Source organism: Microcaecilia unicolor, chromosome 9 (genome assembly GCF_901765095.1).
Source record: "Microcaecilia unicolor chromosome 9, aMicUni1.1, whole genome shotgun sequence".
NCBI classification, from domain to species: Eukaryota; Metazoa; Chordata; class Amphibia; order Gymnophiona; family Siphonopidae; genus Microcaecilia; species Microcaecilia unicolor.
In genome coordinates, this window is record NC_044039.1 from 87,800,431 (window position 1) to 87,826,894 (window position 26,464).

General features: G+C 43.4%; 1 protein-coding gene across 1 annotated transcript in view; it reads left to right on the forward strand.

The window, feature by feature from the left end:
* Positions 1-26,464, forward strand: part of RYR3 (ryanodine receptor 3) — a 743,078-nt gene that overhangs the window by 39,839 nt on the left and 676,775 nt on the right. The window contains 2 exon segments of the mRNA XM_030213678.1: positions 6,288-6,407; positions 20,042-20,149. Of these exon segments, the coding sequence (XP_030069538.1) occupies positions 6,288-6,407; positions 20,042-20,149 (228 nt within the window).

Consider the following 26,464-nt stretch of genomic DNA (forward strand, 5'->3'; position numbering starts at 1 on the left):
TTTAATATCTATATAAGATCTTTGAGAAGAGTACTAGCAAATCTGAACATTCATGACTATAGTTACGCAGATGACATTACTTTACTTAAGGGTATGTTTACCAAGGTGCGTTAGCATTTCTAATGCACCCTTAAATTTAAGGCGCATTAAATGCTAACGCACCTATACATTTCTATGGGGTGTTAGCGTTTAATGCGCATAAACCATTTACATACATTAAAAAAGCTAATGTGCCCATAGCGCACATTGGTAAACATAGGCGTTATTCTATTGACTGCCAATATATTCAATTGTTCCACCATTGCTTAAAAATGCTTTAATGCAGTAAAGAAATTGGTTTCTTTACATCTTTTTAGGCTGAATAAGGTGAAAACTATAGTTCTTTGGTTGGGTGGATACCATATTGAAGGGTTAGGAAGAGGACTAAATATTGGTAATCTTTGTCTTTCTTTTGAGAATTCCTTAAAGATACTAGGAGTTTATTTAGATCCATCACTTTCAATGGAGAATCAAATCAGCTCTTTTTTTTTAGGGGATGGGGACTACTCTGTAGGATCAGATATTTTCAGTGTGATCAGTTTAAAATTGTAATGCAAGTGTATATTTTGACTCAAGCTACTGCAATCCTGTATATAGGTTGTGCCCAGCTATACTTATAATATGCTAGTACATTTGAGAAGGTTACTTCACATTTATTGAAATTACACTGGTTGCGTGTAGAATATTAGGGTATTTCAGGACCAGGCTCCTCTCTGTCAGTCAACTACTTTCATTTATCATTTATTTGAGATTTACTTTGGGCTCCTTCTACAAAGTCTTGCTAACGATTCTGGCACAGCAAATGCGGCAAAGCCCATTCAATTCCTATGGGCTTCGGTGCATTTGCAGCGCTGGAATCGCTAGTGCAGCATTGTAAAAGGAGCCATATATCTCCAATTCTGAAAATAGGCCACGGCGGTGTACACTGCTAAATAACATAAGTTATAAAAAGGAAGACCAGAACTCCAATCATGTATAGGACAGCTATGACAGCATATTCATCCAGCAACACAAAGTGGGCTCTCCAGGACTTGCCTTTCATCCCTGCACTTTGAAAGCAATGTAAAATAAGTATGTCTTCAAAAGAATGTTGAATGTTTTTAAATGACAGTTCTGCCCAGATACCCATGGGCAGACCATTTCATAATACTGGGAGCAGCCAACCCCCCCACCCCCCAAAAAAAACCAAAAACAATCCACTAACCTGTTTAGATTTCAAAATGAACTTTCAACAGAGGGGGATGGTTAACTTGTGAGCTAAAGCTGACCTGAGCGACTTTCCAGGGAGATAAGGCACCAGCAATACTGAAGACAAAATGTCATGCAAAACCTTTTGAACAAACATCGGAATGTTATACTCAGTTCTATAAGAAACAGGGAATCAATAATAATGAACAAATAGTGGGGTTATGATCAAACCGTCAAGCCTTACTAAGCATCCAAACTGCTGCATTCTGAAGGGATTACGGTTAGCCATAGGATACCCAGCATAGAATATGTTACAATCAGTGGTGTCTGTAGACAGAAATATTTGAGGTGGCAACAGGAGGGCAAGCCAAAATGACAGTTCCATGTATCAGGCTCACCACCACATCACACACCCCTTTCCCTCATCTTTTAAATAGCAATATAAGACACCTCTATAATTCTCTGCTCTGCTCCATAACACTCTCCCACTCAATCACTAAGTGGTCTTTTTACAAAGTGTGGTAGGGCTACTGTGTGTGTAGCATGCACCAAATCAACAGTACCACCGAAGTAGTGCACCCACACAGCGGTAATATTGAAGTTGGCGCACGCTGTTTCCTACAGTAGAAACTATTTTTTCCATTTTTGACCACAGAGGGCATTCCTGGCAGTAATCATCAGTGTGGCCATATTGGCGCATGCTCATGAGTACTGCGTGAGCCCTTACCGCTAGGTCAATGGGTGGCAGCAAGGGCTCAGACATTAAATAGCTGTGCACTACCTTTAATTCTAGTGCATGGCCATTTACTGCACCCATTGGAAAAAAAAGCCTTTTTTCCCAAGTGCAGTAAAAAATGGCCAGCGTGTGCCAAAAACACATGCCCACACTACCAGAGGCCACGTTTTACCATGGCTTAGAAAAAGGACCCCTAAGTCCTAGTCATCTTCTGTTCTGCTCACCTACCTCCTCCCTGAGTCCTGGTAATCTTCTGCTCGTTTCCCCTTCTCCCCCCCCCCCCAAGTACAATCCATCTTCTACTCCTTCCAGGGTCTTCTGTTCACTGCTTGCCCTGAGATTGGTAGCATGGAATCTTGCTACTATCTGAGTTTCTGCCAGGTACTTGTGACCTGGATTGGCCACTGTTGGAAACGGGGTACTGGTCTGACTCAGTATGGCTATTCTTATGTTTTTATGATATTTTTCTATCCTCATATGCACCATCATTCCCTCTGCATCCCTATCTATCCTCATCTGTGTCCCTATCCCCCCTATTCAGCATCTGTCCTCCATTTTCCCATCCCTCCTCCTGTTGTCCAGCATCACCACTGTGTGTGCTTCTCCAGTCTTGTGTCCATCTTCTTCCTCCCTCTTTCCCTTCTTTTGCACCCCTCATAACCAGGGCTAGCATTTCTCCCATTCTCTCCCCTGCCCCCTCCCTGTAGTCTCAGTATCTCTCTCTCGATGTGGGCCCAGCATATCTCCCACTCTCCTCTGTTCAGTCTCTCTGTTTCCCTCTAATCACCTCCCATTATCCCAGCATCTCTCTCCCCCTCCTTCCCATGGATCTAGCATCTCTCCCCCTCTCTTCATCACCCTCCTCATCTCTATTTTCCCTCTCCCCAGGTGCAGAATCTCACCCCCTCCCCATGGTCTGGCATCTCTTTCCCCTCCTTTCCTACCCCTACTCATAGGTGTGGCATCTCTTGCTGTTCTTCCATTCCCCCCTCCCTATGTGGTCTGCCATCTATCTCCCTCCCCTTTTCTTCCTGGTGGTGCTCCAACCTTCCCTTGGGTCGCTGGCAGATCAGCACAGATGGCAGGCTGCTTCCAGCTGGCCCCAGAGGCCTTCCCTCTGCTGCTTCCTACATATGCAGAAACAGGAGGTTGCATCAGAGGAGGCGGGAAACAGCAGAGAGAAGGCCTCTGGGTCTGGCTGGAGGCAGCCAGTATCAATGATGCTGCTGGTGATCCACAGGAAGACAAGAAGATTGGAGAACTGCCAGGGGGAAAGAGGGAAGGAAGAGAGAGAGAGAGAGAGAGAGAGAGAGAGAGAGCAGACTGCATGGGGGAGAGACAGAGGGAGAAATGCAGGACCTTGCAAGGGGGTGGGGGAGATGCTTAACCCATGAGAATGGAGGAAGAGAAGGCAGAGACTAGGGAAGAAAGAGACAATATACTGTGGCAAGGAGTGAGACACCCTGTTCTGCTTCTTTTGCCCCAAAATTCACTCATGTTGAAACTGGGATGGCAAATCATTTTTTGGAGGTGGTACTTGCCATCCTGTGCCACCCCATCACAATGCTACCAGAGATCAAGAGAATAATCTTCTCAAACTGCTCCAGACACTTACAGTAGGGGAAATATCTGATATTACATTTCCCTGATGTGAAGGAATTAGATATAAAAGTGAATTTGTTCAGATTTTTGCATATCAAGCAGCTTTGACATGGAATTTTTACTGTATGAAATTAGATTAGAAACCGATTAGATGACCTTTTGATAAAAGCTTAAATCTTACTTGTTTAGGAAACCTTATAGGTGAATTGGAGGAGGTTTCATTTAGTTTGGTTTATTCAGGTACCACTTTTTGATCAGAATACGTCAAAGTGGTTTATATAAAAGTGCAAAGCTAAAGGTTAGGAAAAAAGGGTGTTGAGGGTTGGGGGGAGAGTTCAGTGCTCCATGCAGTAGATCCCAACAGACACAGGGAAATCCTACAACTCAGGTTAGGCCTGGAACAACAAATAGGTCTTGAATGAAATGGAGTCTTGATAGCTCACTTCTTCTCAGAGCACTGGGTAAAGAATTCCACAGGAGCAGGGCAAAGTAAATACCAACAGGGCATTTTTTTGAAATATATATAATGCCCATGTACAATGAGAAGTACATGCAAATTTTTTAAGTCTACCCACACTATGCTGACATTCTCAGAACTGGAACAAGTTCCTGGAGGAAAAGTCCATAATCTGCTAATGAGATAGAAATGGGGGAAGCCACTGCTGTTCCTAGGATTGGTAAAAAGAAATCTTGCTACTATTTGGGATTCTGCCAGATACTTGTGACCTTGATTGGCCACTTTTGGAAGCAGGATACTGGGCTAGATGGACCATCTGTCTGCCCCAGTATGGCTATTCTTATGTTCTTATGAACTTTGGATATGCTGTGGATATATACATATTTTTCTAATATCACTATTTACAAACGTATGCCCATTTACATGTGCATATTAGCTTTTTACACATGCAAATACCATACACGTTTTCTAACATGGCCTCCATATTTATTTATTTGGATTTATTTACCACTTTTTTGAAGGAATTTACTCAAGGCGGTATACAGCAAGAAACATTATTCTGAGCTAGATGAGGTATTTGCCTCATTATGCTCACTTGACAATGTTTCCACAGGCATTACAGGATGAAAGAAAGTATCAACCGTCAGCTACTTCCCACTTTTATGCTGCCGCCAGATCATAATTTATCTTAACATAGTAGATGACAACAGAGAAAGACCTGCATGGTCCATCCAGTCTGCCCAACAAGATAACTCATATATGCTACTTTTTGTGTATACCTGACCTTGATTAGTATCTGCCATTTTCAAGGCACAGACCGTAGAAGTCTGCCCAGCACTAGCCCCGCCTCCCAACCACCAGCCCCGCCCCCACTGGCTCTGCCACCCAATCTCCGCTAAGCTTCTGAGGATCCATTCCTTCTGAACAGGATTCCTCTTAAACCTCACAAATGTTCATAGTAATGCTTAACCTCAGAATTGTCATATACATCAGTGTAAGTGATAAGAGTATCAATACATTCGGGAACATGAGACATCTTGGGTTTCATCACCGGTTCATCTGCCTCTTCATCTGAATCCTCTTCTTCTTTGTCTCCTGCACACACTACCTGTGCAATCTCCTCAATCGAGAGCATTTGGTAACCTGGATCCACATCACTTTCATCCAATATTGAATATCATCTAAAGTTACATCATTCTCCCCTCCCTGTCGCAGCATACAATGCCTCAAAATCTTCAAAGACATATTCACAATCTGTGTCAAGAAATAACTTTTTCTAGCAGTTAGCTACAGTTGTGACTTTCACATCCTTCCATGCAGCTGTAAGGTTGTGAATTGCTGACTTCATATTATTTTAGGTTTTTAAATTAGAAGAGGTATTTTTGTTATGTGCAGGGTTCCTGGTTTCCTGCAGTTGCAGTAAGGGTTGCATAGAATCGTGTTCTCCCCATAGAACTGATGCAAAATTCCTGGGGCTGGGTGATGGCAGTGAAGGTAATATTGCTTTATCTCTCCCCCAGCACATGACTCATCCGAGTCCCTGTTAATCCGGAGCTAGTAGAGGAAAGTGGCAGGTCCCCTCCTTCTCCACTGCATCTGATTCCTGGGGCTTGAGTATTGCAGTTTAAAACGTAAGGACACTCCAGTCCTCAGGCAGTAGAAGAGGAAGAGGAAGCTTAAGCTATTGTGTTGCTGCTGCCATTTTTTCCTGCTCCTGCACTGACTAGGAGGGTGAATGAAGGGAATGGAGAAAGTGACTTGGGGAATGTAGGTGGAGTGAATATGATAAGAAAGTGACTGAAGAAGAATGAGGTGACTTGAAGAATTTATGGGGGATGAAAAGATGGAACTGAGGACAGAGAAACTGAGGGGGTCTTTTACGAAAGATTAGCTCGAGTTACCTGCAGCAGAGCCCGTTTTAGTTCTATGGGACCTGCTGCGGATAACTCAAGCTAATCTTTAGTAAAAGACCCCCTGAGTGAAGGAATTGGGGGAGAATACTTTGCAACCATGACAATTTCAAAGGAAAGGCACATACATACCTTACTTTTGAAATCTGGTGCAAAGTATATAAAGAATAGTACCCATTGACTTTGCACCAGTTTGGCATTCATTACATCCTACAAATATATATATATATATATATATATATATATATATATATATATATATATATATATATATATATATATATTGTTAATATATATATATATATTGTTAAGGACTGTTTCATAAGATAAATTTTATACCTTTGCCTTTTCACAGGATGATGAAGTTGTACTACAAACTGTGGCTACAATCCAAAAGGAACAGCGCAAGTTCTGCCTGGCAGCAGAGGGTCTTGGCAATCGTCTCTGCTTTTTGGAACCAACCTCAGAAGCTAAGGTACAAGATTATACCATTTTCTCATTCAGGGAAAAGCCTGTATCACCAGCAGTTTGGAAAACTTCACTACAACCAAGTGCAGGGATTTTCTATTTCAGGGATCCTTTTACTAAGGTGCGCTGAAAAATGGCCTGCGGTAGTGTAAGCGCGGGTTTTGGGTGCATGCAGATCCATTTTTCAGCGTGCCTATAAAAAATGCCTTTTTTTTCATTTTTGCCGAAATGGACGTGCAGCAAAATAAAAATTAGTGCATGTTCATTTTGGGTCTGAGACCTTACCACCAGCTATTGACGTAGCGGAAAGGTCTCTTGCGTTAACCATGCGGTAATCGCCTAAGCGCGTCAAGCTGGAGTTACCACCCAATTTTCACCGCAAGCCAGAAAATGAAATATATTTTCTGGGGCACATAGTGGACATGCGTAAAAAATAAAATTACTGCACGGGCCAAGCGGTAGCCGGGTGGGAACTCTGAATTGGTGTACATTGGGTGCGCATAAAAGGGCCCCTCATTTTCTTCATTTTTGTTTTCATTTTGTGAGTGGGATTTTTTTTCCATTTTTTTTTCTTTTTTGTTTCCTGCCTGTTATTTCTCAGTATTGTGCAGTAAAATGGTATAATGCACACTTTTGGCAGCATGCAGTAAAGGCTAGCAGCCAGCTCCATTTCCAACAACTAAGTATATCTTCAATTTAAGAAGGAAATTTATAAATGCACAGATGCATTAATGGTGCATGCAAATTTTTTCCCTGTGCAGCTATGGTGAATGTTCAAAATGAAAATATATGCTTACTTCCATTTTGCAAATTACCCCAGGGAATTTATGTGCATACATTTACACTTCCTCTTTGGCATACACAAATTCCATGGATAAATTTATAAGCATTGGTGGGTTTATTTTATAAATTATAGGCCACATATAGCAATTACAATGTTTAATTAAATGCCTGCCATGACATTTGAATTAACATATATTCAGCACCATGGAGCTCAAAATTGTGTGTGCAAATTTAATTGTACAATGAGCCAATTAGTGCCAATAATTGGGCACTAAAATTCAATTATTAGTGCTAATTGGCAATAATTAGAATTTACGCATGCATCTGTACAGTCAGTAAGCTATAAAGATGCAGAGTGGATCCGAAAAGGGGGCATGGCAGGTCAGGGGCTTGCCTGGAATTTGCAAGCAGTTTTATAGAATAAGGCACCCAACTTGGACTGCCATTTATAGAATAGTTCTTAGTGCAAATATTTTTCAGCACTGATTTTTCAGTGCCATATACAGAATCTAGCCCTAAATGAATACAGCACCATTTTGGATAGGCCATAGATGTGTTAATGTAGATATGTTAGCAAACATGTACAGAAAATGGGACATATTTTACAAGAAGGAAGAAACAAACCACCAAAATGGAGAAACAGTAAACACTACGTGTGTATCAGCAAAGATAAAAAAGAGTAATGTAGAAAAAAGGCACTTCCAGATGCGAGAAAGACAAGAATATCTCATAATACACAGATTTTATTCTGGAATAGCTCCTTGTAGACTCGACACAGGGCTGTATTTCGGCACCAATCGCACCTGCCTCAGGAGTTTGTCAAAATGTATTGTGTATCATGGAGAAGTGATAAAACAAGTGGAAAAACATCAATATAAATCGCTCTGCTTCTCATATCAGGAGTAAAACCACAAAGCATTTTTACATATTTTATAAGATCAGGGCTGCATGTGTAAGTGAAAAATAAAATAGACATATTGCAACTCCCTGAGGCGACTTTTTACTGGCGACTCTGTGAAGCTGTGTGGTCTGAGCATTGATAGGCAACCTGATATTGCCGGTCCTTCTAGACACTGTTTGAGCATTAATTTAAATTTGCTAATATATCGACAGACACATGGTTTTTCCATAGACAAGACTGCAAAGACTCCTGAGGTAGGCCAGTTGGCTGAAACACGTCCATGTCGAGTCTTTTGAACTACACAATATATTTGGATTTTTTACATCGTCTCAAGACTATATTGAGACGATGTAAAAAATCTAAATATTCTATATTCTTGTGTCATCTTCACTGTGTTCTCTGTGAAAAACGTGAAAATCGATATAGGAGATATAAGTGGATAATCGCAAAATACTGCTATGGTAAGCTTTTATTTCATAAAATTTGACATACTGCCTTTCACACAAAAATATATATCAAGGCAGTTGGAGGGAATGAGACGTTTATGACAAAGAAAGTGAACTAGGTGCCATTTCTAAAGTGTGGAAATTAGCATACATTTGTCCCAGACTCAAAGCATCCAATTACTGACCAATAGCCAATTCATCTTTTTTTATTGAAAATCATGGAGAAAGTGATTGCAAACCAACTGACCAAGTTGCTGGATGATACTAATTCCATTCACCCATATCAAACAGTTTTCATCAACACTATTACTCTTCCGGGCATTCTTTCACTAATAAAAAACCTACCTAGATCAACATAAAAATGCTATTTTAATCTCCCTGGACCTCTCTGCAGCTTTTGATTTAGTCGATCACAGCTTTCTATTAGACAGACTCTAGGAGATTGGTATTACAGGAATTGCTGTCACATGGTTTAACTCATACCTATCCAATAGAACTAATGTGGTTTCTTGGAAAAATTCCCATCTCATTCACGCTGTAATTCGTATGAAGTGCCTCAAGGCTCTATACTATCACCTATCTTGTTTAGTATTTTCTTGACATCTTTGTGCACATTAATTCAGTCTTTGGAACTGTGTTCTCTTACTTATGTAGATGATATTCAAATACTCTGTGTTCTGGATCAATTTCACCTATTGGCTATCAGAACCCTCAACAGTAAATTAGACAAAATTGCAAGTTGGCTGCAGTCCAAGAAATTGAAACGCAAAGCTGAAAATGCCAGGGCTGTAGTATTTACAGAGTTCCTGGCCATAGAATTCCCTACTCCACTTTGTAGTACAGGCATGCATATTATCTTTGTACATTCTCTGAAAATCTTAGGGATTAGAATCAATGATAAACTGAATTTTTGACTGCATGTCTCTTCGGTAATGCAGAAGTCCTTATTTAAATTAAAACAACTTCATTCAATGAAGTCTTATTTTGATCAATAAGCTCTGTGAAACTACTTTGGTGTTAAGCCAACTATTTACATAGCGTTGGTGTTAAGCCAACTATTTACATAGCTTTACAAATAGAAACCTCCCCTCACCATGTACAATTAAAAACAAGGTGTATTGTCCCTATCACAACAATCCTGTAACTATTAATAAAGCTTTATAAATAGACAACCCCCATTTACAAATCCCATGCACCACCCTTACCCCTCCTCCCCCATAAGCCTCACATCTTTCAACACTGGCAAACTGTGTTGTACTGAAATCAGATGTGGTATTCCCAGACATCCTGTGCTCCCTTCCCTGGTATGTTTTTTAAGGGACAGAGGGAAAATAAAAGCACTTCAAGGGTACAAATAGTAAAACCCATACATATCCCTTTCTGCCTCTTCCCCAGAATAATGCTGCCCATCTTGTAATAAAGATTTAGGTCTTTTTACCACCATCCCAATATTCATACATATCCCGGGAAAAGAATGGAATGATAAAAGACCAAGGCCACGTAACGTATGAGAAAAGCAATTTATTAACTTACCAATAGAGTATACAGAATTAAAAATCTCTCATAGGAGTAGAGTTCTGCTTATACAAAATTATTGGCTGAGAACTGTCTCAAACATTTACTAATAATGCTGCTACCTATATATTGTTTCTACACAAAGCCCTTTCATAAAAGACATTACTTCATTCTTTTCACTCATCATCTTTTTCTCTTGTGTTGTACAGCCAGAAACTCCCTGCTACTTTGTCTATTATCTCATGTTCTATTTCCTGAACTCCTGTGCACATACCATTCTAACTACAGTCTGGTCTGTTAGTTTGATCAGCCTTCACCTTTAACAACATCCATTGATCCATAACTGTGCTGCTAATTTTTCAATCTCTGGACAGAGCCTGCTGTAGAGGAAAGCATTTCCCCCTTGGCAACCATCTAAAGTAGATTTTAGGTAACAGTTAGCCATCAGCTGTGCACAGCCCCCAGATCAGCAGATTGGTGTTGAAAATGCTAATTGGGGAAACCCAGTGGCGGTGAAAACCTAGTGGCTTCAAATAGAAAGACTGGAGTCAAAATGTCCAAAGTGAACCATGTATGTCTTATTTGGACTTTTAGATGCCAATTGTAAAATGGCAATCTCATACATGTTTTGAGGTTTGACCCATTTGCAGTTGCTGGTGAGTTTGGAAACAAGCATGTTTAGAATGGTCAACATGTTCATCCTTCCCATCTCAACGTTGTTCGGACACATATATACAGGTCTAAGTTGCCATTGTACAATTCTGGTGCTATAGAGAACTTCAGAATGACTCCTAAGCAACAGGTTATGGCCCAAAAAAGAGTAACTTTACCATAGATAAAGTAGACATGTTTGTCAACAAGGTTCTAAAACACCAAAGGGATCTCTTTGGTATGGCAGGACAATGTCTCAGTTCCTGTACGAAATAAAACATGGGTTGGGATCTGTCACAAACTGATTGGTGTCTTTTATAACAACAGAGATGTGTTAGACTTGAAGCGTAAGTGGCGGGAACGCCGCAGGAATGCCAAGCAGAAAGCAGGAGGCAGCTCCCAACCAGGCCAAAAGAACTGAGTGCTGTTGAGCATCAGGTCCTCCAGATCCTAGATGAGGATGGAGTGCTGGGGATTAGGGACCTGGACACATCTCATCAGCCAGGGGGTAGTTTTAAGTATAACATTACATACATAGCTACAGATGCAACCAGATCCCTGTCCTTCCAGCCCTGTTCATCATACCAATGTTGCAGCAGCTGCCAATGTGTCAAGGAAATGTTCCACAGTCATTGCATTTCAGTTATTGTGTAGGAGGAAGCTAATGGTGTGGGTTTCCCATGTTTTCTAACCTGGATAGGTGCCACCATCACCAAATTGTTTTACTGTCAGTGCCCTCACACTAACCCCTAATGTGGTAGGGCAGGGATACTGCAAGATCCTACAGACTCCTGTTAAACAACACCTTGCAAGCACTCATGCCATCCAGTGGCCACTGTTAGAGGTCATGATGCTGCCAAGCTCAGGCCTGCTATACTCTTAGCGCTAGCATATATCAAGGAGGGCAAGGAGAGGTTTAGGCACAGTAAAGGATGTTGCTTTGCATGATATATGGACATACACGTGTAGGGGAAGAGCAACAAGATATCTGTGTCAGCAGTTCTCCCAGAGGTACATATTGGGCTCACAAGTTGTGATTCCACACCCAAATCAATATGACACTCCTCTTACCTACAGTAAATGGCCAAGATACTGATCCCAAGCAAGGATGGAGCTCACAGACAAGAAGCCATTACAAGGCTAAAAACATCTGGTGGTCAGCCAGGAGGAAAGGGAACCGAAGACCAATGAGCTATCCGTGGCAAGCAGTGATGACTATGCAGACATAGAATTGCCCATGACCTTCACTGACTGTGTGGAAGATTCAGAGCTACCAGCTGAAGGTGGTAGTGTAGCCCATCAGTACCCAGATGGTGCCATAAACAGGTGACCTGTGCACATGATCTTCTGGCTCAGAACAGGGACATAATGACCCAGAGAGACTGTAAGCTGGAAATGCAGGAAAGAATACTGGCAATGACACAAATGGACCAAAAAAATCAAGTTGAACCATCTGATGGTGTAGGTGATGCAAACAATGATCTTCAGAATGAAAATACTCTGAGAAGATGGAGCATATGAACCAAGCATGGGAGAGACATTCTATTAGCCAGCCTAATCCATCCATCAGCTAGCCTCCACCACCACGTATACCAGTGTGGACTGCAAAGCAACAAGCCCCAGAGCTTCCAACAGGAGGCCTGTGACTGCTATATCGTCAGAGCCTGTGCCAAGAATTTCAGGGCATAGACATAACCCACCACCCACTATGTAGCAGCAGCTGACACAGCGTCGTGCCCCACTATCCCCATTGGTATTCCAAGCATTTATTGCAGCAGCATAGCAGACAGGGTGTGTCTAAGGGAGAGGAAAGGAGGCAGGGAAGTGGGAGGGGAAGGAGGAGGAGGAAGAAGTAGATGGGCGATAGTAAGGTAGGGGAGGGAGATAATGGTTTTGTGAGGCTGGGAGGAGGATGGGTTGGCTATTGGGGCAAAACATATGGTGTTGGGGGAGAGAGAAGAAAGGGAAGGGGCATGCTATAGTGGAATGGTAATAGGTGACATGCATGGGTAGTGGTGGGGGCTTTCACTGATGGCATGGGGAATGGGCAGTGGCTGGGTGATATGGGCGACTGTTGTACAAATGCCTCACTTGTTATGACATGGCAAATATATCTTCACAGAAATGAATGGTATATGAGTTCGTTCCATGCTGCAATGCCCTGCTTGTGTGGATGTGTATGCTCTGGTGCTGGTGGTGCATGATCCTAACCTCTGTGTCCCTATCTTGTGGCTCCAGTCCCTCAGTGAGTGGTACTTTGCGCTTTAGTGCAAGGTTGTGCAGGATATAGTAGGCCATGAATATCAGACTTTTTCAGGTTTGTAGAGTAGCTCTCCTCTGGATCTATCTAGGCACATGAATCATGGCCAAAGCAGTCGAAAGGTGCATTCAGTGATGGCCCTGATTTGGTGGTGTGTCCTGTTGTTGTGCTTCTCTACCTTATCATGGGGTCTTTAGCCATCTCCTCTGTGGGTAGCTCTGATCACCTGTGTGAGATGGAGAGAGTGAAATAATGGACATGGGGTGAGAAGGAGCCCAGGATGTGTTATTTGATACTGTCCCAACACCCTGCACATTGCTGCTGTGAGCTAGGCTTTGGCACACAGACGTCTGGGGTTCTAGTGGCATCTGTGCACTTATGACCTATAAGTCAGCTGCTAGTGATCTCTCTGCTCTTGAAATGGTCATGTATCCTCCAGCATTCCAGGATGTATGAGTCATGGCAGGATCCATAAAAACGTGGGAAGGCATCAGTGATCTACCCCTGTGTGTTGCACAGTACTTGCATGGGAGGCCTTTCTGTTGTGGTAGGAGGGCTCTCTCTCTTTTGGATACCACTGGTGCATACAATCACACAAAGAACAGAGGAGAAGTGGGCAACCTCATAGAATTGGATCATTGTGTGTTGTCTCTGCAGCTGGGTCTGGGAGAATGCAACACAGTCAATGGTATGTGTGAGAAAGATCTGCATGATGCACTAGAAGATGAATAACTGACTGACTCATGAATTAACTTCCAGGACAGTCTGGAAACTGCCAGTGGTCAGAAAGGCTAGTGCAGAGGTGACTTTGAGGTGCATGGGCATGAGTTTCCCCCTGTAAGTGAGGCATGGAGGAGGGGCTCCAACTTTTGGCAGACATGCTGAATGGCTGCTTTGTCAAAGTGGAAACACTCTATACACTGCTCCTCAGTGAGGTCAAGGAACTATGTCCTGGGCCTATATATCCTGTGATCCTTTGTTGGCCCTCCTCTCCTCCTGGTGTGCCTTGTAAAGCATGATCTCTACAGTCCACATGTTCCTGCAGCTCATGGCCAACAACTCCCAGCACCACCACCCAGAGTGCTCCTCATCACCAACACCCAGACTCACACACAATACAGCACCACAGACACCTACAGACATCACTTCACTTCTCACAGACAGTACCTCACTTGCACACACAGGCACAGGTACAGACACAGACAGCATGTGGGACTAGCGACTGAGAGGCAGGTAGGACAGACACAGAGAGGGACTCGTTTGGGCCTCGGTCAAGGATGGATGTAGAAGGGACTCACTTGTGGGAGAGAATGTGTTGCATGGGAGGTATTTGTAGAGGCAGGCAGGGCAGAGGGGTCAGAAATGAGATCTGGAGGGGTGGGACCAATAGGAGTGACACATGAACAAACCTGTGTGAACAGAGATAGCAATCAGGCTCTTCGATGACTTTGGTATCAGCTCTCCTGCAGTCAGCACAATGTAAGCAGTCATAATGACAAGCTGTGGCAGCACTTATTTATACGCCTCCTGCCTTTTTTGACTTTTCACCACATAGACATTTTGATCCGAAGTTTTATAGAGTAACGTTTTATATGGTTTAGATGTGTGGACATGTATGTGCTGGGACATCTACATCACTTAACTTGTGGCACTGAATATACATACTTGCCATTGGAGGCCTAAACTAAATGTATAAGCTATTCATTAGCAACATCATATCATCGTTAGCTGGATAGTTTATGGATACTTGTCCCATCCTTGCTTCACCTGCCACCTGCCCCTTCATAATATATGGATAGTGCTGAGGCAGTTAGATGAATTTTCACCACAGTCTTTGAAAATCTGTGAATAATGGTAGCTAGAAAACAACGCCCTTTGAAAATTGTATGTGTGAAAATACAAATCCCTTCCAAACATGCCCCAGAAACACCTTTTTGTCAGGGTAAGCTTATGCATATGCGGGCTATATGTTCATACATTTACCCACATATGGGAAAAACAACTATTTATGCTCATAAAATACTCTTTTACTTGCAAAATGTCTTAAAACTCCACTGTAAACTTGGAAAAAAAAGGCCACGGGGCTTTACTTCCATCCCTTGATTCACCTTTACTCTGTCTCCAGTCACTCATACCTCCATGGTGACATACTAGGAATGTAAATTCATTTTTGATGAAAGGTAAAACATGACAAATGAAGGCACTTTAGTTTTGCATACCTTTAAATAAATTGAATGATGAAGGTGTATGAATCAAATTCGCATTTGTGCCATTTATTTTTGGTATGAAGGGACCAGATCAAGTGGAGTGACTAGATGGGGAAAAGGTAGAAACACAAGGCATTTCACCACACATGCTTTATTTTTGACAAGCAGCCAAACAAACCACTGTCTACCCTTCACGAAAATCCTATGGCTGATAATACCATTAGCAGCTCAGTAGGAAAGTAAAAGAAAGTAGAAGCAGACTGCTATTTTGTCTTCTCCAGTCAGAGAAAGTATATGATTGGTAATTGCTATTTCACAAATTTACTTTGCTGAAGTGCAAATGGTGTTAAAACATATAAAAATCATCCAAAGATCAAGATAGGGCTCTGAAAAATAAGCAGACAGCACTGAAGGCCTCATGATCAAAAGTCAACGCTTATGCGCAAGCCCATTATCACCGTTTTTGCGCACGCTTTTAACAACGTGGGATGATCAACGTGATTACCGCCGTAAACTGCAAGTGCGCCAGGCACCAGCGCACATGACATTTAAATGTAATCAATCTCATGTAAATGAGGTCCTTTTCTATTCCTCCCGGATGATCAAAGACTAGCGCCTCATGAACAGAGTTGTCGAACGGCGCTATGCTGTGAAACAGCGCCGCCAAATAACGCCAGGTCCTAGCTGGCGTTCTTGTGAGGCAGGTCCCATCAGAACCCCCCCTTCCCCCGAAAAAGGTCATTTCCTCTTCCTTCGGGCCGGAAGTGCAAGGTGTAAACATCAGAGCATGCATTGTTATGTGTTGGTGAGGAATTTGTTTCTAGTGCTTTTGTTATATTTTCTTTTTTGAGATGTGTGATGGTGGTATATTGGTATTGCTTGCCTGCTACCGCATTCTTGCAGAAACGCATGCAGTAGTGCAGTATGGAGAGCCACCAGTGAGGGATGTGAAAGACCAGTTATTTGTTCTTATCCTCACAGAGGGGTGAAAGAAGGCAAAGGCAGTGCAAGGATGAAGGCCAGGAGATTGGAGAGGGATTGACACTTTATTTTCAAGAAGGAATTAAGTTGAACAGAATAAAAATTCACTAGGAAACAGATTGCAATGTGAAATCATTATGCATTGAAATTCTATGTGTGAAGGGAAAGAGAATAATGATGGGGCTATGCTACCACTACCTGGCCAGAACGAACAGACAGATAATGAAATGTTAACAGATAATGGGTGATTTCAATTACATAAATATTGATTGGATAAATACCATGTCAAGAAATGCTGGGAAGGTAAAGGTCCTAGATGAAATAAGTGACTGCTTCATAGAGCAGCTGGTTCAGGAACTGATAAAAGGAAGAACTATTTTAGATCTAGACTTCAGAGGTTTGGAGGACAGGTACAAGAGGTAACACTGTTCAGGCTAAAGAGCTGCAAGGGAATGAGGACTGCAGAAAACCTACAGGCATAACTTCTGGATCTACGGGAATCCCATGGGAATGGGAGACGTCACTGTGGGTTTCCCACAGGGATGGCAGAAGTCACTGTGAGTTTCCCTTTGGAGGGTACTCCCAATCTCTGGCAATGCCAGAGCGAGGCTTGAAACGGACTGAGAGAGGCTATTGGAGCATCAGAGTGAGGCTCGGAATATACTGAGAAAGGCTGTTGGAGCACCAGCTCCACTCCTGCTTAGAAATCAAGGCTTCGCCATTCTTCAGATACAATATGCACATATTGTTTGTTCTAAACTATCTTGCCAAAAATGTCAGTGGCAAAAAATTAACCTGAAATGGTTTGAACCTTTAAGAATAATTGCATCTGCTCTAAAAATAAATTCCCCATCTTGTTTTTTTTGCATCCTTAGTTATGGAAGTGCTAATTATTCTGTGTTGTTCCTTCCCTGACTGCCTTTCTTGCAATAGTGCATCATTTGTCCTTCAGCAGTCAAGCAGAAAGCATAGCTGCTTCACACAGAAAATCTTTCACTCCGTCTCTGGCTCAGCATATGTCATTGTCTTTTCCCCAGAGTCACAAAGGGGTCCTTTTAATAAGCTGTGGTAAAAAGTGGCCTTAGCGTGCCCTTACGTGGGTCTTTCCTGCACAAAATTATCTACGGTGAAGCCCCGGGATACATGACAGACTTGATCGACCTACCAACTAGAAAAACATCCGAATCAACACGAACATATCTAAATCTGCACTACCCAAGCTGCAAAGGACTTAAATACAAATCAACTTACGCATCCAGTTTTTCCTACATAAGCACACAACTGTGGAATGCCACACTGAGCCCGCAAAGAGGTGGGAAAATGTGGGATACAAATGCAATAAATAAAATTACCAAAAGCCTTGAAAATGACATATGACCACCTAAACTTCCGGAAAACACTAAAAACTAACCTGTTTAAAAAAGTATACCCTACCGATCCAACTTAAATGCCTGATCTTTGCAACACAACAAAACTAAAGTACATAATGGACATAACACAACTCTTCCGCTGTATGATTCCCTAATGTGGCTGTGCCACACGAACTTTACCTACCACAACATCACTTTGTATTTGTTCACACCGGAGTCAGCAAATGCCTCTCCGGTACTATGTAAGCCACATTGAGCCTACAAATTGGTGGGAAAATGTGGGATACAAATGTAACAAATAACACTAAGGCCATTTTTGCCACAGCCAGAGAATGGTCAAGTTTCCATTTTCCCAATTAATGGCCATGCACTGATGTAGCCATTAACAAAAATTAGCACGTGAGCCCTTACTGCCATTTTATAGGTGATAAGGGCTCACGTGTTCATTCTGCACTAATCAGCATACGGTAATGTGGCTGTGCTAATTCACATGGTCATACCCACTGTCTGCCCCCCCCCCGACACACCTTCCAGTGTTCTTTTCTGTTTTAGCCAGTGCTGCTCTGCTTTAACCCATTCCCACTGCCTTTGGATGCTTCATGACGGATGCATTTCAGCTGAAACTCAATGCAGAAAAAACCCAATGTCTAATACTTACCTCGCAATATAACACAAACAAATTCACCACCATCAACACACCAAAACTGAATCTTCCAATTTCGGACTCCCTAAAAATTCTCGGAGTCACCATTGATCGACACCTAACACTGGAGAACCACGTGAAAAACACAACCAAGAAGATGTTCCACTCAATGTGGAAACTGAAAAGAGTAAGACCTTTCTTCACAAGGAACGTCGTCCGCAATCTGGTACAATCAATGGTACTCAGTCATCTAGACTACTGCAACACACTGTACGCTGGCTGCAAAGAGCAAATAATCAAGAAACTTCAGACATCTCAGAACACCAAGCTAGACTCATATTCGGGAAAACAAAATACGAATGTGCCAAACCCCTGCGAGAAAAGCTACACTGGCTCCCACTTAAAGAACGCATCATGTTCCAAGAGTGCACCCTAGTGCACAAAATCATTCACGGAGACGCCCCAGCCTACATGTCAGACATGATAGATTTACCACCCAGAAATGCTAAAAAATCATCCCGAACATTCCTTAAACTTCACTTCCCCAACTGCAAAGGTCTAAATTACAAACTAACACATGCGTCAACATTTTCCTTCCTAAGCACTCAATTCTGGAACGTGCTGCCGCGCAACTTAAAAACAATCTATGAGCTAATTAACTTCCGTAAACCACTGAAGACCCATCTCTTTAACAAAGCATACCACAAAGATTAAAAAATGTGAACTCCTATACAGATATCCAGAACTGTCTATCACACTTGCTTGTTAAACTACTATCATGCCTTATCATTATCATGTTACCAAGATCCTTCTGTAATACTAAATGTACATTCTCTTCTATACCTTCACCATTCATGATGTATTGTAAGCCACATTGAGCCTGCAAATAGGTGGGAAAATGTGGGATACAAATGCAACAAATAAATAAATAAATGACAGTGCACCATCTGCTACTGCTATCCAAATCCCAAAGGAAGTTATTTAAGCCTGAAGGCTCTTCACTATGGATTTCTCTGCTGGGACAAATGTCTCCAGCATCAGGAATATGACTTAGAGGCATACAGCTTCACTGTTCTCACCCCATTCCCATTCCCTTGGTAATCGGGCAGTTCCGTGCGCTGCCTGGTTACCACTGGGTTAGTGCAGGAGCCCTTACCGCCACCTCAATGGCTGCATAGTAAGTGCAAACTTACCACCCAGCATTTCTTTTTTTTGGCCCTTTCACCCACTGGCGTAAAAGGGCCTTTGTCACGTGGCAAAAATGCAGGACCCCTTTGCTGCAGCTTATTAAAGGGGTCCCCTAGATTTACAAAGGTTAATATGTAACTTTGTAAGGGGTTTGAAAATGAGCCCCATAGCGCACACTAATGATTAGCGCTTGCTAAATGATAATATAGGAATATAATGGGTCTCTTATCATTTAGTGCGAGCTAATCATTAGCGTGTGCTAAATCTGTTAGCGCACCTTAGACTAAGGTGCGCTAACAGATTTAGCACACGCTAACGATTAGCTCGCACTAAATGATAAGAGACCCATTATATTCCTATATTATCATTGAAAGCAATGGAAGTAAAACCCGTCTGGCTCAATCCGTCCTCCTTTTTCTGGAGCCATATGGTAACCCTAACCTTAGTAATAGGACCTCTTAACCTTTCATTCTCCCAGGTACAAAACTTAGATTGTGAGCTCTCTAGGGATAGAGAAAAGTACCTGAATGCAATATATAACCCACTTTGATTGTATCACAGAAAGGTTGTATATAAAGAATCAAAATAAATTTTATGTAGCTTCAAAACTGTTATGAAAGAGGACAGAGCTTCTGGAATCTCACTGATTCGGGCCTACAGTTTTCATGCTTGTATCACTGTACTTTCTTTCCACAGTATGTCCCTCCAGACCTGTGCATCTGTAATTTTGTGTTGGAGCAATCATTGTCTGTCAGAGCCCTACAAGAAATGCTGAATAATACCTCGCAAAATGCCAGTGAAGGGGTGAGTACCACAAATGCTTCATTTTTATTCTGGCTCAATGGGGCTTCTCCCCCCTTATTGTCAGATAAGCAGCCACCGCTAAAAGGTCTTGGAGCATATTATGTTATACAGATCTTCTATTTCGCAATTACCAAATTTTATTCAATGCAGGTTACAACTAGAAAGCTGGAAACAATAACCCAGGAGATTACAATCTTCAGACTCTAATTCTAACTATCATGAGAGAAATAGGTAACAACAGACAAGCACTCATACAAGACAGGGAGAAAGAGAGTGAGAGGTCAGGAGAGAGATGAATAGAACTAAGGCAAAACCTTCAGCAATGCAGCATCAGCACAGACTCATGTGAGATATAAAATGCCCACTATAGAGAACTAAGAGGCCCTTTGACTAAGCAACAGTAAAGCTAATGCACAGGTAGCGCGTGCCAAATCAGCACTACTGCAGGGGTAGCGCAGGTGACCAGCAATAATTACGACATTGATGCACACTGTTTCCCGCGGTAGGCCAGGGGTGTTCCTGGAGGTAATTGGCAGCGCGGCCACATTGGCGCACGCTGTATTATTCCTGCGCAAGTAGCGCATGAGCCCTTACCGCTAGGTCAATGGGTGGTGATAAGGACTCAGGTAGTAGATAGTCACATGCTCCTTTTAATTTTAGCGCATGGCCATTTACTGCCCAATTTTAAAAAATCCTTTTTCCCTAGCCATGGTAAAAAAATGGCCTAGTCCGTGCCAATTTCACGCGTCCAAATTATCACAGGTCACTTTTTACCACAGCTTAGTAAAAGGGCCCCTAAAAGAACAAAAGGATGTGGACTAGACACAGAGGCCCTGGTGCTCAATGCTCTGGTGCTATAGTGAACAGCATCCACCCCATACCACAGAAACAGTGCAGAAAAATAGCTCCCCAATGCTCAAAGCTAATAGCAATCAAATTACATGTATGCTGTGAGACCGAAAGTAAGAGGGAGGAACGTCCCTGGCACATATGCACAAGCATTTCACGGTAAGCGCAGCTCTTGTGCACATGTGCCAGGAAAACCTGGAAATGAAGCACACAATATAAACATTTCAAAAATTTTTCACTTGAAAGGCTTATATTTAATGCAGAAAACAGGTGACGAAGAGGGGCATAATCGAACGGGGTGCCCAAGTTTTCCCGAGGACATCCTCGCAGGACGTCCCGGCGAAGGGGCGAGGAAACCCGTATTATCGAAAAAAGATGGGCGGCCATCTTTCGTTTCAATAATATGGTCAGGGACGCCCAAATATCAGCCTTAGAGATGGTCGTCCTTAGAGATGGTCGTCCCCGTTTTTCGGCGATAATGGAAACCGAGGACGCCCATCTCAGAAACGACCAAATACAAGCTCTTTGGTCGTGGGAGGAGCCAGCATTTGTAGTGCACTGGTCCCCCTGACATGCCAGGACACCAACCAGGCACCCTAGTGGGCACTGCAGTGGACTTCAGAAATTGCTTCCAAGTGCATAGCTCCCTTAACTTGGGTGCTGAGCCCCCCAACCCCCTCCCCCCAAAACCCACTCCCCACAACTGTACAACACTACCATAGCCCTAAGGGGTGAAAGGGGGCACCTACATGTGGGTACAGTGGGTTTCTGGTGGGTTTTGAAGGGCTCACATTTACCATCACAAGTGTAACAGGTAAGGGGGGATGGGCCTGGGTCCGCCTGCCTGAAGTGCACTGCACCCACTAAAACTGCTCCAGGGACCTGCATACTGCTGTCATGGAGTTGGGTATGATATTTGAGGCTGGCAGAAAATATTAAAAAAATTTTTTTTGAGGGTGGGAGGGGGTTAGTGACCACTGGGGGAGTAAGGGGAGGTCATCCCTGATTCCCTCCGGTGGTCATCTGGTCAGTTCGGGCACCTTTTTGAGGCTTGTTCGCAAGAAAAAGTGGACCAAGTAAAGTCAGCCATGTGCTCGTCAGGGTCGCCCTTCTTTTTTCCATTATCGACCGAGGACGCCCATGTGTTAAACACGCCCCAGTCCCACCTTTGCTATGCCCCTGTAACTTTGGTTGTCCCCGCGACGGAAAGCAGTTGAGGGCGCCCAAAATCAGCTTTCTAATATGCCGATTTGGGCGACCCTGGGAGAAGGACACCCATCTCCTGATTTGTGCCGAAAGATGGGTGCCCTTCTCTTTTGAAAATGAGCCCAAAAGTGTGCTTTCACTTTTGGGTTTGCTTGGACTCACACACATTTCTTTCTCAGTACTGGCATTTACGTGATTGCTTAGGCTTCCTTCTGCTTTCAAAAGAAATCAAACCTGGCACATTTTAAGCTGAAAAAAAAATCTCTCTTTTCAAACCTCCCAATGCCTACTCTGAGCTGGCGGTATGTTTCCAGAGGTAAGAGCAGGGTTTATTTGTGCGCAGTTTTCTGAGCATTGGGAGGGCATAGCAAATGACCCCATTAACATCTGTTTGATTACACTTAAATACAATTTGCGGCCATCTGTGGTATGCATATTGTTTCCTGCGCTAAAGCCTTCTGAGCATTATGTGCAGATTAACACCAGTGCTAGACCAGCGCTAATCGGCTCTATCGCCAGTATTAGGTTCTGAGTATCGGCCTCAGAGTCCATGAACTAAAGGACGTAAAAGTAATGCTCAAAATTTATGGAATCTGTGATCTATGGCAATTTATGTTGAGAAGGAATAGCAGAAATTTTGGAAAATGCTGAAAGCTTGTTGTTGGGTGAACGTTCTGTTAAATAAAAGGGTGTATGTCTGCAAGGACAATTTTTTTTAGGTTGTTTTATTAATATAAATTGTTTCTACCTTTGATTAAAGAGGATTTGTTTTATTGTGAACCATCTTACAGCCCATTTGTGGTCACAGGCAGAATATTCAGCATCAAATACTTAAATTCTGAATACAATGGAGACAAATTTAATGGGAATATTTGTAGAAGTTGCAGCAGTTTTAGGATAGGTGCTAAGGTCTTTCAGGGTACTTGGGAACATTTTTGGTCCACTCTCACCTCCACTGCGAGAAGTAGAATTTCAAAAAGGCAATCCTGACTTTGTAAACTATAAATTGGTGGGTTTTGTGGAGGGAGAGAGTGTGTGTGTGTGGGGGGGGGGGGATGATCTTCCTTTTCAGCCATGGGCTGTGCAGGTGAAACGAAACAACATTCTGTGTCTGTTTACAATAGTTGTGCATTAGTATATAATTGTTGTGGCTGCTTGTTTGTGTTTCTCTGGGTATAGATTATGAGGATGATGGGAGCAGGGGTTTAAGTGGTTTGGGATGGGCAGAGAAGGTTATGTTTGCTTCCGGGTTCTATATATGGCAACTAGAGTTCCGCATGTAGCCGTTTTGTGCTCGGATTTCAATTGGGTAACAAGCCCATCATTGCTGATAATTGGATGCTAGCAAGCAATTATCGGTACTAATTGCACTAATTAGGATTTACACGCATAGCTCACTAAGTATATGCTATAATAGTGATATGTGTATATCAGATTGCGCGGATCTCAAAAGGCCATGGGAGGGGCATGGGCAGGTCATGGGCATTCATAAAATTTATATGCAGTATTAAGAGAATATGCCTAATCTGCACCTAAATTAGTCATGTAGTTTTACACCAGGTTTTAGTTGGTGTAAATGGTCATGACTAAATTTAGTCACAGGAACAGGCGCTACGCGTATTCTATAAGCCGTGCCTAACTTTAGACGAGGTTTATAGAACAGCACTAAGCGTGTTTTCTTCAGCACCGATTTTTTTTACGCACCATATATAGAATTCCCCCCTGTATGTGTAATATTCTGTTTCCTTGTCCATGTATTTCAATGTTGGTGCATTAATCAATAAAGAGACATTATAACTAAATATTTCTTTCTCTTCTTTTCTGACTCTCTGTGGGTCATTGGGAGTGAGTGCTCTGGGCTGTTTCAGAAAAGATTGATACTGGTATCATGGATGTAGGAGAAATTTTGGCAGCCCAAGGTTGATACCTTAGGGACGGTGGTCACAAAGAAGACTACTGTTTTGGTCGAAGGAGGTTCAGCAGTGTAGGATGTTCAAGGTCATAAGCTAGAAACCTTGCTAAAGCAAGCATTTGATATTTCAGCCTTAAACCTATGTAGCACCCACTTCAGGGCACTCCTGGATCTGGGGCCCAAATTAGCTGGAGCCTCCCAAAGGCATTGGTCCCTTACTCACTTGGTGCTCGGTGCCTCCACCTGGGGAAGAAAAGTATTAGTAGGTGGGAATACCCTCTTCTCCCCCCAGGAAAAATCCAAAAGATCACTGTGAACAGAGCTGGCTAATGAATTAAACAGGTTTTATTGAACTATCTATTTAGACCTCTATATACACTGTCTTATGCACCTGAGGATTTCTTGGCACATTAATTCAGTTACCATAAAGAAACACCAACAAATTTCAACAGTCTTGGTACTTACCCAGTACTTGTGCACTGAAACCAGTAGCATTGGTCTATAACTCAGATCTTTAGAACCAGTAATTTATAGTCTTTCACACCTTTCAAACCCTTTCAGTCTTGCTTGCCAGCTTCTTAGCTAAGTCAGTGTATAGGCGTGACTGTATTGCTTAGGTCCCTTCTGTTCTTTCCTGGCAAGTCCACCCTCTCCCAGTCCCCTCAGATCTCACCCTTCTGCTGGAGACTTCTTGGACTGGTGGCTATTGTGCTGGACTTCCAGGCTGGCTATGCCTGTCCCTTCTGCGGCTTCCTGGAAGCTTTCTCTGGGCTCTGGAGACTGGCTGATCTCCCAAGAGGTGTCCTCCTCCACTTTGCTCCTAGTGCTGGCCACATCCAGGGAGCCTTCTCCCTTTGTGGGCCTCTAATGCTTATCCCACCCTGGAGGCCTTGTCCCTGGCTCCCCATAGCTGCTCTTCTTGGCCCTAGGCACTGATAGTCCCCCTGCAGGACATTTTATTCTGCCCTGAGCTGCTCCCAAAGGCCTCTTTGCCTTAAGTGATGCTCCCAAGGGCTGCTGCTCCTCCTTCTGTACTGATCTGCTCCCAAAGGCTTCTGTGCATCGTGATACTCCCAAGGGCTGCTGCTGCTGCTCCTTCTTCTTGCCTGAGCTGCTCCTAAAGGCTTCTGTGCCTTAAGCAATGCTCCCAAGTGCTGCTGCTCTTCTTGTCTTCAGAAGAGCCTCTAAGGGTACTCTTCCTGCTGGGGTTCAGAATTACCAACCCTTAACAGGGCTCTGCAACCACCAGTAATAGGGTTTCTCCCTCTAGAGGGCTGTCTCCCATCCATCTGCTCTCAGCAGCTTCAGCCTAAAGCCTGTCTTCATCACCTTCCCAGCCACCCCAGCACAGTGGCGATCCTAGCCTGCATGACACCCGGGGCAGATCGCTGATGCGCCCCCCCCCCCGGCGAAATGACACCCCCCCGGGTGCACGCCGCTGGGGGGGGGGGGTGCCACGGCGCGCACCTGTCAGCTGAGTTTGCTAACTTCGCTGCAGCTCCCTCTGCCCCGGCTGCAGCGAAGTTAGTGAACTCAGCTGACAGGCACGTGCCGCGGCACCCCCCAGCGTGCACCCGGGGCGGACTGCCCCCCCCTTGGTATGCCACTGCCCCAGCAGCAGCCTTAGTACCACATCCCTGCCCCCAACAGCAGTCTTTCTCAAACCCTCATTCCCCTCCTTCCCTTCATGCAGGAACCTCTCAAAATCCCTTTCCCTCCTGCCCTCCCTGGAGTAGCTTCTCTCAATTCTTCTCTTCCCTGTACCGCCCCTCAAAATAATCATGCTTTATCATTTTTAACTGATCTTAGAATAGGGTTGCTAGAGAAACTCTTCCTCTGTAACAGTGGGGCTGCTTCTGCTTCCACATTGAATCTCCTCTCTCTATCCTTACCTGTCCCCCAAGTAAGCCTTTCCCCTCCTGTTCTATCTCCATTCGTTCTCCTGACACACACACAACCCCATAGCTCTCTCTTTCTTTCTTTCTCTCTCTGCCTCCCCCCAGTACACACTCTCCCAGAGCTCTCTCTCAACTCCGCTTTCTCTCTCAATTACCACACCCAAACTTTCTGCACAGCATTTACTCATAACTCTTTCTCAATGACCATCACCCCATATACCTTCCTGTGGCATACACCCCTCTGTACTGTCTCCCATTGATCCCCCCTTATAACTGAATCCCTTCAAATATCTCTGCTCCTCCTCCTTTTAATACATATACCTCCTCAGCTCCTGTACCCTAGTACACAAACTTCAATGTTCTTCCCTTCTGCTGCATCTGTCCCTCTCAAGTTCATAGACATCCAGCTCTCTCTCCCTCTTCTCCCCACCCCCTGTGGCACACAGATGC